At 66.5% G+C, this 16,887-nt stretch overlaps 1 protein-coding gene across 4 annotated transcripts in view; it reads right to left on the reverse strand.

Moving 5' to 3' along the window:
* The window catches only part of PLCH2 (phospholipase C eta 2), a 51,630-nt gene that overhangs the window by 25,373 nt on the left and 9,370 nt on the right, over nucleotides 1–16,887 (reverse strand). For 2 of the 4 annotated variants that reach the window (XM_046012399.1, XM_046010453.1), the window contains exon 1: nucleotides 7,731–7,859. The exons of 1 other annotated variant lie outside the window; for it this stretch is intronic. In XM_046012399.1, the coding sequence (XP_045868355.1) occupies nucleotides 7,731–7,773 (43 nt within the window). In that variant the 5' untranslated portion in view covers nucleotides 7,774–7,859. Of the gene's footprint in view, nucleotides 1–3,333; nucleotides 3,420–7,730; nucleotides 7,860–16,887 lie in introns of those variants that run through there. One more of the 4 variants, XM_046011701.1, reaches the window with a different exon arrangement.

A 16,887-nucleotide genomic window follows, 5' to 3' on the forward strand; every position in this document is an offset into this window, starting at 1 on the left:
TCCCCCGGGGCCGGCTGGGGTCAGACGGCCCGGGGACCGACACGCTGGGACAACAGCCAGGGTGGCTCCTGGAGGCCAGAGAGGGCCTGCATCCCCCACCCCACCTGGGCAGCAGGTCAGGGAATGGCAGGGGTCACAGAGTCCCCACGGGCCCCCTCCTCTCTTCTGCCTCCTCTTCCTGACAGCCCTTCCTTCGAGGCCCCCCGGGGCTGCTCCCGGACACATCTGGCATTGGCCCAACTACCCGCCACGGTCCGACGGGACCCCTAGGCCAGCCTGCCCACCCCGCGGGGCCACAAAAGGATCCCCGAAGAAGCGGCGCCTGGAGTCTGAGGGCAAGGGGGCCGCTGCACCTCTGCCCGCCCCGCCCAGCCGCTGCCCAATCCCCTGTGCTAATCCAGCCCAGGTCCAGCCCAGCTGGCCAGAGGATTTAGGCCAAGGGAACACCCAGCTGGAGACCAGGAGGGCAGTAGGCAGCCAGCAGCGTCAGCGAGGACCCAGGCCACCAGTCCCCACGTCCTGGCCAAGCAGGGACAGCCAAGACAGACGTGGTCACCCTGGGGACCTGAAGAACACGGCTGTAAGTCCTGGGGGGACCGTCCGCCTGGGACCAACCACCGCTGCTCACCGTCCTCCCCGTGCTGGACGCGAAGGCTGCCGTCCTTGCCCCATTCTGGCCTAAGCCCCAGGAGGGGTCCCTACTCCCCACCCCACATGTCTTGCACTTGCCGGGGACTCTGAGGGACTCCCACAGTCCCCAGGGGAGGGGGTAAATGGGACAGGAGGAGCAACATCCTGTCCCCAAGCCCTAGCCCTCTGTGGACCATCCGGAGCTGAGCATGAAGGGAGGGAGGGGCCCCGGGGCTGGGTCTGGCACTCTTGCTCCCGCCCCCACCCAGCTCCAGGCCCCTGGGTGTGCGGCCTCAGTTCCAAGGACCGGCCCCAAGCCCGAACCCACTGGGCTGTGGCAGCCCACGGCCCTGGGTGCGTTCACCACTGAGTCCAGCCCAGAGACTGGGCTGCTCTGGGCCTCCTCATGACAGACCCGGCCTTGGGGAGAGACCCCAGCCCAGGGAAGACCCGCTTGCCCATGTGCCGACCAGACACAAGGCCCGGACTAGGACAGGCCCCCTGCCACCTGCTTGTCCTGGGTCACTGCCCCCATTCCATCGGCTGTCCCTCCCCGACACGGGCCATACCCTCCTGCCTCAGAGCCTACAGCTCTTCACACCCAGGCTACCCCTGCTCCGCTCCTCTCTTCTCCCCCATGCCTGGTCCCACTCTGGGGGGGCCCACCTCCTGGCCCCCCCCAAGCCAGCCACACCTGTCATCCTAGGTCATGCCCCTGCGCTCTCAGCCACCAGCTGGTCAGTGGTCTCCTGCCCTCAGCCAGGGGAGCTCGGGTGCCCTGATCTGCCCGTGTAGGGGTGCGCTTGGGGGCACAGGTTGAGTGGGTCCAGCCCCTGCACCCCAGACACCCTAAGTCCTCCTCAGCCCCCCCAAGGGCGTGGTCATCCGCCGCCCAGCCAGAGGAAGGTCCCGCTAACCCAGCCTGACGCAGGGCTCTGCCAGAGAAGGCCGTCTGGCACCCGGGGGCCCCGGTCGCCCCACCCCCGCTCTGAGACTCCGTGAGGTGGGGGACGTAGAGCCGGGGTCCTCTGGGGCCATAGGACAGACACCGTGGGGGAGCTCCCGGCTCTGGGGGTGCCCATGTTACCCCACACTGCAGCTGAGCACGCTGGATACGTGCAAAGGCCACGCCCCCAGGTGACTGCCAGGCTGGGCTTGAACCCAGGACAGGCCCCGAGCCCTGATGGCCCCATCCGTCCCCTAATCAGGAGCAAGTTCCCTCCTTTCCCACCCTCCCCACAGCAAGAGCTGAGCACTTGCTCTCAAAAGAAGGGACAGCAGCACCCAGGAGAGCCAAGCACAGGGCAGGGGGGCCATGCCAACCCCCAAGTCTACATATGGCCCCTGACAGTCCCCACCTGCTCCCTCAGGGTCCCCTGAGAAAACCCCTGGGAACAGATCTGGGCCCACACCCAGGGGAACAAGAGCCCAGCCCGGCCCAACAAGGAGGCCACAGCAGGGCCCAGGATGGACTCACTCTCTACCCAGCACCTGGCCCGGCTCCCACCCCGCCTTCCCCTGCGAGCACCAGCCACCCCAAGCACAATGACCCCAGCCTCGGTCCATGCCGGGCTCAGTCCCAGTCGCCAGCCCCCGCAGGGCCAGCAGGTGTGGCCTCCGGGCCCTCGAGACAGCGCACACCTGTCCGACAGGCACAGGCCGGGGCAGCGGGGGCAGCGGGGGCAGCGGGGGGCCAGCAGCCCTGGCCAGGAAGGGGCAGCAGGGCTCCCTCACGCCCTCTCCTCCTCAGGCCCGCCCCACACAGCTCTCCATGGGTTCTCAGTCCCGGAAGCTCAGCCGTTCTCTCCGGGATCCTCACAGCTGCCTGATAAGACCACACACGCCGATCTGCATGCCTCCAGACCCCCAGGGCCCTCTGGGGCAGGACCACCCCGTCCTGTCCTGCTCTGGCCCTGTGCTACCTGGGGCAGGCTCCTATCAGACCCTCAGAAGTGGGCGGCTGGGCCCCCAGTACCAAGACCACCAAGCCAGCCCCAGGGGGTGAGAGGCGCCAGCACCCGGCATGGCCGTGCAGCCGTCTCGGGCTTGGTCACCACCGGGCGGAGCCGGCACCTACAGGGCGGTCCTCGTGGAGGCTGGTCCTGGGGTGTGCCCAGCCCAGACGGAGGAACAGGCAGGGCCACCTTCCCAGGGGCCTCCGGCCCACAGTGACACTCTAGACCGCAGGGGCCCATGGCTGAACCGCTGCCCCGGACGCCCACCCTGGGCAGTCGCCGGGAAGCGGACTCTGAGGGCGGCCCCGTCTCTGTGCCTCAGTCTCCCTAACTGGCAGCAGATCCCCTCAGCCCGTCCCTCCTCTCTCCCTGCAGTAGCCACAGGACCCTGGCTGCAGCTGCTCCAAGGGGAGAGCGACCCCGGCTGAGCTGGGCCACCGCTGGCTTGGCCGTAAGCGCAGACGCTGACCCCGTCCCCACACAGGAGGCAGCAAGAGGCTGGGGGCGGTCAGCATCTCCGCCTCCTCCCTGGGAAGGCCGGAAAAGCAACGCACTCTCCCAGCAAAACCCACAAGCGACGCTCGACGTCGTCCCGGGTGGGTGCGCACAGGCAGCCAGGGCAGGTGCCGCGGGCCTTGCTCGCCTGCCCCCACCTCCAGCGAATGCACCCGGGGCCAGGAGAGGGGTGACGCCTCCCACCTCCCTGAGCGCCCCCACCCCGCCAGCCCCCCTGCCTGAGCGGCCGCACCCTCCGCAGGGTCCTCAGCGCCCATCGGCGCCCTGAGCTACGCAGGCAGGAGGCGCCCAACTGTGCGCTGGGAGGGAGAGGAAGAGGTCAGCAGGCCCAGCCGCCGCACCCGGCGCCCGCGCGCACCCACGGGGACAGGCCCCAGCGCCGGGCAGTGCCTGGCAGGAGGGAGGGACAGGCCCACACACATATGGTGGAGATTATTTAAACGTCTGAGGAGCAGCCCGTGCCCCTCCCCCTGCGCGTCTGGGCGCCTCCTCCCGACTATTTTTATGTTATCAGGGACCGGGAGTCACTCCCTCAAGTCCCGCCACCACCCGGCAGGACTCCAGGATGACGGCACCCGGTGCCCAGGGCCACGGAGCCAGTGCCGGCCCGGGGGAGCCCAGGGGACGGTCAGCCAGGTTGGCAAGGCCCTGGGCAGGCCCCAGACAAGCCTGGAGGAGGCCTGGGGGCCGGGGGCAGCGGAGAAGCAGAGGGGGAGGCCCGTGCCAGACACCGCCCCCCACCACCACGATGGGCCTTTCTTCCTCCCACGGCGCCTCCCCATGGGGCAGGCACTCGGCCTTCCCGCAGGAGCCCGAGAGCCTTGTGGGCGGGGGGCCCGGACCCACAGCACCACCAAGCTCAGGACGAGGAGTCGGGAGGGAGTCCCGGGGGCAGACCGGTCCGAAGTTGCTCTGCCCCTTTGCACGGCTTCTGGCCGACCCCGCCCTCTCCCGCCCGGGCATGTGGACCCCGGGGAGCCCGGGCAGCGAGTGTGTGGGCGGTGGGGCGCGTGTGTGCGGGGCATGTGCTCCAGCGGCTCTGTGCCCCCCACCACACCGACTGACCAGCCCAGGCCTGGACCTTCTGCCCTCAGAGGCCCCTGGAAGCTCATGCTTCCGGGCAGGGACAGCAGCCACATGGCCCCTTCCTAGCTGGTGACACGAGCTCCTTCAGGGACCGGGCCTGAGGGAAGGCCAGCGGGAACTCCCTATGTGACGGACGAGCGGTCCACAGATGGCCCGGGCTCCTGCAGCCGTGGGCAGTGGACAAGACGGAGTCCCGTGCCCAGTGCCCTCCCACCGGAGAAGGCCCTGGCCACGCACTGCACCGCCACACTGTCACCAAGGCTGCGGGGCACCGTGGGGACCCGGGGTCTTCAGCACAGTGGGGTCCCAACATCCCACTTTCCTCTGCCTGCCCAGCAGAGCCCAGGACCTGCTCACACCAGCCTCACGAAGGGGCCTTCTCAGAGTCCTGCCCCCTCCCGTCTCGGCAGCCCCCAGCTCAGCTGCAGTGGTGGCCGTAATCACGTGGGAGAGTCGTGTGCGGAGGGGACTCTGTAAATAGCCCGTCCACGGCGTCCTGCCTTCCCAGGTGCCCTGGCTGGCGTGTTCCCCGGCCCTAGCCCTCAGCACCCGGGCACTGACCTGGCCAGGAACTGGGAGGGGGCATCTGGCCATACACACCCTCCTCGGCCAGGGCTCCCCGGAGGCAGGCACCCAGCTTTGTGGGCTTTGTGTGAGGGATCAGCCCCGGGGAGCCCCCGGCGGTGGCCGGGGAAGGAGAGACAGGCTCGCAGCGGCTCTGGGGGTGGGGGCATGTTCCTGAAAAGTCACCAGATGGAATTGGGCCCACCTGCTGGGAGGAGAGGAAACTCCTGCAGGTTGAGGGAGGGGGTCCCCCCCCGCATTGGCCAGCAGGCCCCATCCCCACCCCACACCCACCTGGGCCTGCGCGGGAGGCAGGCGGCAGCTGGCGGGGCTGGACGGCCGCCGGAGGAGCAGGCACAGAGCCACGGGAGCCGACAGGGAACAGAAGAAGCCTGAGCCTGTGGACTCCTCCCCGGGCCCGGTGGCTCTTCCTGGCCAGGGCAGCTTCCTCGACAGCCCGGGGGCCTCGGGCACCTTGAGGACTGTCCGGAAACAGCCGTGCAGGACCCCCAGCCCACTCCCCTGCGTGGGCTGGACCAGGCCCTCCCTGGACATCACCCTGACTCCCCTGGGCCCTGCTCCCCAACATGCCCACCATGGAGCTGGGAGGGAGCTCAGCCAGGGCCACCTGCACCCGCCCCGCGGTCACATCCACCCACAGCTTGAACCACAGGGGAGTTTCCAAAGGTCAGTAGCTCCGCTGACTGGGGCCTGCCTGGACCAGGGTGACTTCTGATCCATGTGGACCGAGACCGCCAGGACTCCTGTGGACTCACAGCGGCTTCCTTCTCTCTATAACTGACTGTCGGGCGCACGAAGCCCCAGCCTGGGGTCCTGCAGGGCAGGCTGCCCCTGGCTGGTTTGGAGGCCCACTGGAGCCTGCCCAGTGGGCAGCTTCCTTCCCCTCCAGCTCTCCAAGAGCCAGAAAAAATCCATGCTATCCTGGAAAGGGTGTCTGTCTCCCTGCCCGAGGGGCCCACAGCCCCGTCTCCACCGGCCTTTCCCACACAGGAAGTCCAGCCAGCCAGCAGAAACCCACGTCTACTGGAGGCTACGTCCCAGGAAGGAAAAGATACTTCTGATTACTCATCCCGTCTTGATGCCTCTACCCCCGAGAGCCCTCACGGAGCGTGGAGCTGGCCTCTGCACCCGAGAGGGCCCTCTGCACCCCTTCACAGACCCCTGCCCCAGGAGAGGGGCGCCTCCCCGCAGGGCCCATCCACTGGCTTTCCAGGAGAAGGTGCCAGGAGCGAGGAAGCCCCGCCCCCAGCTCATTAGCGGGACAGATGGAGCCGGACCCAAGACGCCCGCCCGTCTGCTCTGTCCTCAGCTGTTCATTTGAGACTGTCCTCCCCGGGAGGGGGGGGCAGCACACTCACCCCCACAGACCACGGCCATGCCACACGTCTCCCCCTCCCAGATGGGGGCACGAAGCGGGGCCTCACATCTGCCCCTGCGGCTGCCGCCCTCCCCCTCACTCCAGACCAGGGCCCTTCCTTCGCTGGCTGCACCCTGAGTGTGTCCGACCCCCCTGGGCCCTGGGAGCGGCCAGTCCCAGCCCTGCACCCCGGGGTTCTGACCAAGGCCGGGTGCTGATTCCACAGAACTCTCTACGGGTCAGGCAGGCAGGAATGTGCCAGGCCGGCCTCTCCCCAGGGACCACCCGCCATGGAAGCCCTGCCCCACACTGGCATGGGGGTCTGCGGTCATCGGGTGGGCTCAGCTGTGAGCGACCCAAGCACACAGCCCCATCTCCACCTGCCATCCTGTCCTCCACTCACAGAAGGCATCGCAGGGAGGGAGGGGGGTGTGGTGGGGACAGGCATTCCCGAACCATCCACACAGACTGGACATACTCTGCCCACAGCCGCCCTACGAAGGCACCTCCATGCTGTCCCTCTCTGGCACAAGAGACTCCGAGAGGGCTGGTGCCTTGCCTGTGGCCACAAAGCTCCCCGAAGGCACCTGCAGGAGACGTGCCCTCGGTCCAGCCGGCAGTGATGTCCCCCGCTCCCACACATGCTCTCCACGGCCATGCAGTCCCTCCCCTATGTCCGCACCAATCAGAGGGCAGGACACACTGGGTCCAGAACAACCGGGACCCAGACAGCCAGCCAGAAGGCAAGCTGTACTCCCCTTGGGGTCTCAGCCCTTAATCAGGAAGTCCCTCTGCATCTGCCTGGGGTCACTCCGGCTACAGCTGTGGCTCTGACCCCCTTCCCTCTGCTTCTCCCCCACTCCAGCCCAGAGCAAGTGCTGCCCTGGGGCAGACTGACAGCTGGCCCCGAGAAGCCCTGCCCCATCTGGTCCCCACAAGGACAGGGCCTGACCAGGGGCAACCAAGTGCCCTGGTGATGGCAGCTCGGGGCTGTGTCCCCGGTGGATCCCCGCTGTCTGCCCAAAGTAGTGCCGGGCCCCAGGTCAGGACAGAGTATCAGATCTCAGCAAGAAACTCCCACTGGGGCGCCAGGGCTGGAACCCTGAGGGCCCCAGGAAGGCGGAAACAGGCGACCCCTCTGGGAAAAGCCGCCGCTGACCTGTCCATGGTGCTGACAAGGTTCAGGGCCGCCCTGCTGCGCTGGATGAGTGGGGCCGGAGGGGGCTGGACCAGGCGAGTCCCCAGGGCCACACAGGTCAGAATACCCCAGATCGACAACCCCCCTTCCCCCACTGAGGCTGGTATCCCATAGGGGCAGACTGAGGTCAGGAGACTGTCAGCTCGGCTGGGGCTCCTCCTCCCCCCGTCCATCGGGATTGTCTCCACTTTTGGCAGAGAAGCCAGCCCCGTGGAGGGTGGTGGGGGGCAGGGGGATGTGCAGGTGTTGTGGGAATGGGACTGTTCCGGAGGCCCCTGGGGGAGGGGTCAAGCCCTGCCCTAGTGGGCGCAGTGGGTCACCGACGGGCGGTTCCGCACCTGACCCTTGCTGCCTGCAGGGTCGTCTCAGCCTCCTTCCTTGAGTCCCTGCTGCTCCCTCTTACCTTTGTCCCGGCTGAGCCCACCGGGGTCCCCCGGCTCTTCCATGGCCCACAGGTACCACCCCCACCAATACCGGCGTGGCCCAAGGGGGCGCAGGTGGTGTACTGGCCCCGAGTGTCCCTGCGCCTGAGCGGGCGCCCATGGCCGATCAGGGATCAGCGAGCGCCAGAGCCCGCCGCTGCTGCCAGGACCGCCCCTCCCGCCGGAGCCCCGCCTTCCTTAACCCTTCAGAGCCCAGCCCAGCGGTGGGCACGGGAGGAAGTAGGAGCTGGGTTGGGGGGGTGTCTCAGTGGGCTCGACGGCTGGGGGTGGGGTGGGGGGCGGGCGGGGCTCAGCCGTGCCGACCTCCTACCAGAGGGCAGCAGCTCTCTCCCCTCGGGAACAAAATGCCCTCTGGTTGGCGGCCCCCCAAGACCACAGGGTCCCTCAGATCACTACGGACAGCCTCCCCCAGACCCCAAGGGCTAGTTCTCTCCAAGGAGGGTCTCCAAGAATGACCAGGGCTTCAGGGATGGTGAGGGAGACACTTCCCGGGCTGCCTGGTCCAGGTCCGGGTGCAGGATGGTGACGACCTTGAGGGTCCAGGCCCCAGCCCAGCCCCTCGGCATCCAAGCCCCATCCTGAGCGGGCACCCGCCTGCCTGATTCAACCTGCTACGTCCAGCATCCAGGAGAAATAACGTTTCCCACATCAACGGGAGAGACTTTCGTCCCTCGTCCCTCGGGTGCTGTTTTGAAAGCTGCCGCTTCTACCCAGAGCCATGAGGGTGGCCTGGGGAGGTTTATGGAGATCTGGGAGACTGGGTTGGGGCGGCCTCAGGCAACAGGCCAGAGCAGGAGGACCGGGGGCTCCTCGGAGCTCCCTGAGCTCCCGCCCCGGGTGTGACTGTCCCCTGCCAGGCCAGGCCCCCAGGAGTGCAGGGGTGAGACACATGAGCTGTCACCACCAGCCCCTGGGTCCTGTCCAGGGAAGGCCACCGGGCTGCTGTGGGCTCCCTTAAAGGGGCAGCTTTTCTTCCTCTGCTGCCGCTGGTGGAACCCTGGCCCTCCGGTCGAAGGGGCCGCTGCCTGGGTTCTGGGGAGCTGCCTTCCTGAATCTGACATGGTGACCCTCGTGCCCACATGAGTCACATGTTCCCTGAGCACAGTCAGGGTCCCTGGGCCTGGGGCCACTGGGCTGGCACAGACCCCAAAGGGAGAGGCAGCGTCCTCCCCCTGGCACCAAGTGTGACTGGGGTTCTCTGCTGGCCGCAGTGGGAGGAGGTCCTACGGCTGAGTGGGAAAGGCTGAGGAGGGGTCTGTCAGGCTAAGAGGAGGGGACCAGGCCAAGCCATGGTGCCTGAAGCCAGGGAGCGAAGGAGGGAGAGGCCAGTCCGGCTCCCTGGCTTTGCAAATCCCCTCATGCAGTCCCCAAAGTCTCAGAAGGGGGGAAACTGAGGCAGGGAGCGACAGGAAAAAGGAGAAGAGACAGAAGGGAGAGTGGGTGATGGAGAGGAGTACACAGACACAGGGTCCCCGGGGAAGGGGCCGGCTCCCCGGAGTGGACAGAAGGAGGTTCTGGTTCAAGCTCAGGTTCCGATGAATAATCCATCGGCTTGGCCAGCCGCCCCCGCGCAGCCTCCGAGCTGGTTTCCCTCAAGGGGCGGGGCGGGTGGTGATTACCAGCAGCGGCGATTAAAAGCCGCCTGCCACAGGTGTTAATTTGCTTAAGATTCTGGGGGCGCCTGCGTGGCTCAGTGGATTAAGCCGCTGCCTTCGGCTCAGGTCATGATCTCAGGGTCCTGGGATCGAGCCCCGCATCGGGCTCTCTGCTCCGCAGGGACCCTGCTTCCTCCTCTCTCTCTGCCTGCCTCTCTGCCTACTTGTGATCTCTCTCTGTCAAATAAATAAATAAATAAATAAATAAATAAATAAATTTGCTTAAGATTCTGATCTCCTAAATCTCCTTTCTGGGCATTTAAGCAAAATTCTGTCTTTGAGAGCATTTGGCCTGGCTGGCAGTGGGTGGGGACGCACGTCTGGAACAAGGGCTTGCCAGACCCCCCAGGAGCTTCATCATCTTCTTGTGTGAAGAGGGGGACAGGAAGAAAGAAACTGCCAGGTGTGGGGGAGCGAGCCTGCCCCCCCCCAGCCCTGCTCTCTTAAGGTGGGGGTGGGGAGCTCATGCTGGGGAAGCGGCCCTGCCCCGAGCTGCCACAGCCCGCCCCCTCCCCCCTCCCCGTCTCCCTGCCTCCCTGCCACCTGCCAGCACCCACTCCCTGCCTGGGGCCCCAGGGTCGTGCAGGGGGCTTTGCTCCTGCCTAGGGTTGCAAGGGTGGGGCTTCCTCAGCTCTAGGGCCAGAGCCCAGGCCTAGACATCCAGCGCAGGAGGCCTGCGGGTCAAAGCACCCCAGGGGTCATCTCCCCCCCACCCCAGGTCTGAGTTCTCGGCCTTCCAGACCTTGAGCACCGGGCGGGGCGTCTGCAACGCAGGATCTGGCCATGAGATGCAGCTGCGTCCGTCCTCTGGATCCCAAACTTGGCCAGAAGACCATGCTGTGCCCCGACACAGGGACACACGGGGGCCAGCCCTGACCACGGGCCTGGAGCCCTGGGCTCCCAGCCAGGCCCGTAAGTGGCAAAGTCCGTTCCCCTTCGTGCCTCGGTTCCTCATCTGTGCCATGCTCAGGGACTGGGCTCCCCAGCAGGCAGCCACCTGCCGGCTGCTCTCGACAGCTACAGCTGCGGCCCCATCGGGGTCAGCCAAGCCCCTCTCCTCGCGGGGTGAGCCTTGCCAATGGAGCTGACCCTGGGGGTCCGACTCCACGTTCCAGACCCATCCCGTGACCATGTACCGTGCTGGGCACCCAGGCCCTTCGGCGCGCCCGTCGAGCTCTGCCTCCGCTGGCGAGGACAGAAGTCAGGCCCCTAGCCCCCCCAACCCCCCGCAGCGCCCCGCCGCGCCCTGAAGCCTGCTCTCCACCAGGAGCCCGAGGGAGGTGATGCAGCCCCTCTCAGAGTCACCTCTCCGGAAAGCGGGAGCAGTCGCCTCCCCGCGAGCGGGATGGAGCCGATCCGCAGCCGCAGACACCTCCACGGGGCCCTCGGATTTCGTCTTTGGACTCCCGTCCTACACGAGTCTCCAAGGAGACGCTTCCCCACTGACCTGTCGCAGTAAAGCTACCGCCCAGCCCCAGGTGGGCCCCCCCAAAACCCCACCAGCCCGGGGGAGACCCGGGGCACGGTGAGGGTCTCTGTATGTCGCCACGCTGCCCCTTAGAACGCCCGAGGCAGAAGGGCCCCCAGAGGCCACCTGAACCAGAGGTTCAACTCCTTTGCTTTTCAGAGAGGGAAACTGAGGCACAGGGGTCTTGCCCAGGGCTCATAGCCAAGCAGAGACAGACCCAAAGCCAGGCCCCAGGCCCTGACCCCAGGCGTGAGTTCCAAAGGGGGCGTCTGGGAAGATGGCTGGAAAAAACAAACCCAAGCAAGTCCCAGACCCGGACAGATGCTCAGGCACAGGGCCCAGGTGGCAGAGGCACTGCCCGAAGCCTGGAGCCTCTACTGCCCCCGCACCCCCGTGTGCCCTCAGCACCCCCGTGCACCCCCAGCACCCCGGTGTGCCCCCAGCACCACCGTGTGCCCCCACACCCCCATGCCGGCCCCAGAGCAGGGCACACATCCACACTGTGGTTCCGCGAGCCCAGAGGAGCCAGCAGGCAGCCTGCACGCAGCTCGGCACTCCCAGGCCCAAGGACGGCAAAGCCGTGACACCCGATGGACCTGGCGTCCACGGAGACAGGGGGACAGTGGGGAAGGCAGAGGCCCACTGGCCTGGGTGGTCATCGCCCCCACAGCATCCAGACGGTCGCCAGGGCAGGAGGGAAGCCCCAGCCCCAGTGCTAGGGACCGGCCCCAGTCCCCATGCAAAGCAGAAGGCGGCCAGGGTCCTGGAGCCACAGATTGACCCAGTGGGAGGAGGCAAGGATGTGATGCCTTGGGCGATGACGGGGGGGGGGGGGGCAGGGAACGAAGGCCCCAGGACGCAGGAGGGATGGGGTTCGGCAGGTTCCACCTAAAGGGCCGCAGCCACGCCCCCACATCTGGCCCCCCCGACAGACCGCAGTCACCCCCTCCAGCGGCAGCCTCAGGCACAGTACCCTGCCTCGTGCCTCCCTCCTCGGCCCGCCACAGGACAGAACCCCCACCCCGATTCCCCTGCCCCCTGCCAAGGTGATCAGGTCTGGGTCCTGCCCGGGGCTGCCGCGGCTCCCCCCTGCATGGCCCGGCCTCTCTGCGCCTGCCTGACCTAGATTCGGTGCCCGCGAGCAGCAGGCACAGCCAGCCTGGCACCAAGACAGGAGGGCCGACTCCAGGGCCGGCCGCCACACAGCCACCACCCCAGCCCACCTGGGGACACCCCCACCGGCGGGTGCGGTCTGCCAGGAGCTGCCCCCCACCGACCCACCCCCTCCATGGCCCAAGCCCACTGCAGGCCGCACGCCCAGGCGGCCAGTCTGCGCATCCGGGTGCCGCCCTGAATGCAGGCACGGGAGGCCACTCGGTCACTTGCATCGATTAAAACCACAGAAATCCTTGAAATTAAAAGCAGCGGGCTCAGTGGGTGAAGCCCCTGCCTTCGGCTCAGGTCATGCTCCCAGGGTCCTGGGATCAAGCCCCACATCGGGCTCTCTGCTCAGCGGGGAGCCTGCTTCCTCTTCTCTCTCCGCCTGCCTCTCTGCCTGCTTGTGATCTCTGTCTGTCAAATAAATAAATAAATAAATAAATGCACAGAGAACCAGATGCAAATATATGCAAATCGGCCCCTGCCTTGGGCTTCCAGGCCCACAAGCTTTGGGCAAGTTTCTGGGCCACTCGGTGCAGCCCCGACCCCAGGGCCAGGTTCAGCCCCCTGCGTGTGCCCCGTGCCAGCCTTCCTGCCCTGCCCCCCGCCCGTGCGCACCCCCCAGTGGTCAGCCCCTGTTTGTGGGGCCCCGCTCTGTTGGGCTCGCACTTGGGGCTCGGAAGGGAGTGGAGGGCGAACCAGAAGCAGCCCCCGCCGTCTGGGAAAGGCAGAGTAGCGGGAATGGGCCCAGCTCCAGGGGACGGCCCTGGATGGCCGGGCCGGAGCGTGCCCGCCGCCGCGTGGTTACCGGGACAGGAGAGCGCTCAGGCCAGGGCCCGGCTTAGGGAGCAGAGGAGAGGGAGCGGCAGGGGACAGGAGGGGAGCTGGTCCCCCCGCCGTCAGAAACGCCCTCGCTGCGCCCAGGACGGACAGCCCCGTCACAGGGCACACCCCTGAAACCTTCCTCCTGGGCCGCCCCAGGCCCCGGGCCGTCCACCACGTGCCACAAGTATAAACGGCTGCTGGATTTGTGCCGCCACTTCCGACACCGTTGGTAGAACGGGAGGCACGGACGGACCCTGGGGGCAGCCCGCGCATCTCCAGCAGCAAACCAAGCTCAGACTCGCCGAGCGACGAGCGGAGAATCTGTCAAGTCGTCACCCACGGGAGGCGAAACGTGAAACGCGCCCACAGTCGTGCTGGGCTCCACCTCCGGGTGGGGGCCGGAGCCTGGGGCGGGGGAGGGGGCTTCCGGGCTGACTCCTGACAGGCCTGGGTTCCCGCCGGCAGCTAGGACAGCCTGGGTGACATGGAATGGGGCCAGAGGAGCCGGGTACCGCCCAAGCCACCAGGAGAGGAGACCACCAGCCTGCGTCGCCACGCGCTGCGGCATCCCCGACCACTCACCGCTCGTCCCAGACACGCCGTGGCTGCGTGAGCGCACGTGGTCAAGGCCACTGAGATGGGCGACACCAGAGGCTGACCAGGAAGTTCAGCTTGGCCTCAAGACCATCTGCTCCGCGACAGGTCTGTGTGGGCCATGGACCCGCATGCGGAGTGGGTGTGCACTGGGGCCTCCCTGAGCAGGGCCATGCCACCCATTGCTGGCCCCGTGCCCAGAGCTGTGCCCGGCACACGGTTTCTCCCCAGGAGTTTACTGAGTAACCTCCCCAGATCCGACCCTGGCAGCAGAGAGGGCCACGCTGCCGGTGGTGGCCGTGTCCTGGGGACCCCCCCTACCAAGCCATGTTCCCATGGGATTCAGCTGCTGACCTGCGAAGGAAGGGCAGTCTCGGTGTGCTGCCTCGCAAGCCAGCTCCCCACGCAGAGTGACTGTCCCTCTAATTCCCCAGGCACCAGAGCCAGGGTCTGTGGCTTCTAAGACAGGCAGTACCTTGATCAACTAACAGGCAGGGGGCAAAGTTCCAGGGAGGCTGACAGCTCAGGGCAGGGGTGTGAACACAGATCAGAGCAGGGGTATGAACACAGAGCTCAGGGAGGCCGGGGCTGTGAATATACAGTAGAGGAAGGTTGGAGGTGTGAACACACAGAGTGGGGGGAGTTGGAGGTGTGAACACACAGTTCAGAGGTTGGAGGTGTGAACACACAGTGGGGGAGCTGGAGGTGTGAACACACAGTTCAGAGGTTGGAGTGTGAACACACAGTTCAGAGGTTGGAGGTGTGAACACACAGTGGGGGAGCTGGAGGTGTGAACACACAGTTCAGAGGTCGGGGTATGAACACACAGCAGAGCGAGGTTGGAGGTGTGAACACACAGCAGAGGGAGGTTGGAGGTGTGAACACACAGTGGGGGAGTTGGAGGTGTGAACACACAGTTCAGAGGTCGGGGTATGAACACACAGCAGAGCGAGGTTGGAGGTGTGAACACACAGCAGAGGGAGGTTGGAGGTGTGAACACACAGTGGGGGAGTTGGAGGTGTGAACACACAGGTCACAGAGGTCGGGGTGTGAACACACAGCAGAGCGAGGTTGGAGGTGTGAACACACAGCTCAGGGCCAGAGGACAAACAGGTAGCTCAGGGTCAGGTACCTGGAAGACCCATTTTTTCTTCAAGACCAGAGAGAGACCCCGAGATCCTACTGGACCCAGGCATCTGCCCACCAGACAGCTGGGAGTCTTCAGGGCCTGGTGAGATGTGGAGGGGAGGCCCCTCCAGTCGCCTCAACTCAGCACACAGCTCAGTGGGCTCAGAACTGAAGCAGCTGCCCCAGTCAGTGGGCGCTGCTTACAGGGGGTCAGTCCTGGGCACCTGGTTTCCGTAAGCCCCCTGCTCAGCTCCCCAGACCCCCTCAACCCCACCCAGTCATCCGCCTTTGCTCTGGGGCCCTCAAGGACCACAGGCCTGGGGTCGCAATAGGCCACACTCCCCACCACACAGTGACCATCCCCCCGACACTCACCTTCACCCACAGCCTGGGGCACATCCAGCCAGGGGCAGACACCATGCTGGGAGCCCAGGGCACCTTGGCCCTGGCCTGCCTGCCCTCTTGTCACCCTCTGCCCCCCAGCTCCCTGCCTACAGATCGCGTGGGCCCCAGCAGCCATCAAGTGCTACGCACACAAATGTTTATTTTTTTCTCTAGGGCAAAAAAAGAAAAGAAGAGAAAGAAGCAGCGTGGCTTATCCAGAGAGTGAGTCACTGGGGATGTTCGAGCACCCCCATGGGCAGGACCGGAACTGTCCCCGCCCGCCCCCCCCGAAGTACAGGCTGTGCTCTAGCTGGCCTCCTGGAACGTCATGGTCCTGTGGTCGGGGCTCCAAGGAAAGCCGGTCCCTCCGGGGGTCCTCACTGACCACCTCAGAGGGGGCAGCTGTCCAGCAGCCTTGGCCCCTGCCACACCCCTGGGAGAAGGGGGCTCCCCCATCTCAGGAACTCTTGCTTGTCTGGGGAGCATCTCCGCCACCTCGTTCATTTTGGGGTGATCAACCAGGAGGGGCAGGAGCACCAGAGAGAAGCCACTGTCAGCTGGAGACCGGGCCAGAGGGTGACCCGGCTTCACAGCTCCTGCAGCTGCTGAGGGGCACAAGGTCCCCTGGACCTCCGGTCCTTGCAGGCCCTGCCCCATGGCCAGGCTCGTCCCCCCACCCCAGACAAGGCAGGGGCTGGTGGCAGTCCCGGTGTGTTGAGCAGAAGCTGGCTGATCTCATTCCTCCCCCACCAGGACGGAGCCGCCAGCCGGTCAGTCCAGGCCGGTTCCCCGAGAGTGGTCATCCTGGGCGGGCCCTCAGTGCCCCAAGCCCAGCCGCCCTGGATGGGGCGGGCCAGCATGGAGGCAGGATGGCTAAGCCGATGTGGCCAGACCCAGGGGTTCTGGAGACAGGTGCCCGCTCCTGAGGAAAGGGGTCGGCTTCCGGGCTGCCCAGAGAGGACCTAAGCCAAAGGCCAAGAGAAGGCGCCGCCCACCCAGCTGTACTCCATGTGGGAGCACATCCGGCCCAGGGGCCTCAAGGAGACCAAGCCGCCCGTGACCTTGTGCGTCGTCAGGAGCAGAGCTGGCTGAGTCACCACCTGCGTCTTTTTAAGGCACAGCGAGCACAAGGGGGCAATTTAGGTTTTTCCGGCAAGACAGGAGACCAAGCGGTGGCGAACACTAGAGAGAGCCCAGCGGGCGCCGTGCATCCTCCGCTGCGATGCCCCCCAGCTCTCGCGGGGCAGGGGCTGCCGCCGCAGCGTGACGGGCTCTGGCCAGATAAGCGCAAGGTGCCCCCTAAGGGGGTGTGCCGTGGACCCCCCTCACTGGCCGGGGGACGGGGCTGCTCACAGAACGAGGCGGGGTGTCATGTCTATGGGGGGCTGTGCCCTTCCAGAGACTTCTGAGAATGGAGGACATGGCAGCCCCCGTCCCATCCTGTCTGGGGAGCAGCCAGAGTCGGGGCGAATGGGTAGAGGCCGGAAGAAAGCGCCCTGTGCCAGGGTCCCGGACAGCCTGTCTCACATGGGCTCTGGTTCTAGAGGCTTGATGACCCCAGCTGCGGCCAGGAGCCCCGAGGAGGTGGGCAGGGAGGTCCTGGGGGGTTCGTCTGACCCCCAACACCTTCCGTGTGTGTCTGCTCTCCCGGGATACCTCCCCATGAGCCCGGCCTCGCCCAGCTGCTCGGCGGCCCAGCGCAAGCCAGCAGGCCTCTGGGGGTCCCTCCTGCGAATGGGGCCATCTGGAGCCGGGGGGGGCGGCGGGCGGCTGCGTCCTCCCCCATTACAGCGCCCTCCTCGCTCTGGGCCCCACATCCCACGGTGCCTCGAGCACCCCCCACCCCAGCCTGAGGACCCCCAGGCGGCGGCGCATCGCCTCGCAGACGCAGAATATAATAATTCC

This window comes from Meles meles, chromosome 1 (assembly GCF_922984935.1).
Source record: "Meles meles chromosome 1, mMelMel3.1 paternal haplotype, whole genome shotgun sequence".
Classification (NCBI taxonomy): Eukaryota; Metazoa; Chordata; class Mammalia; order Carnivora; family Mustelidae; genus Meles; species Meles meles.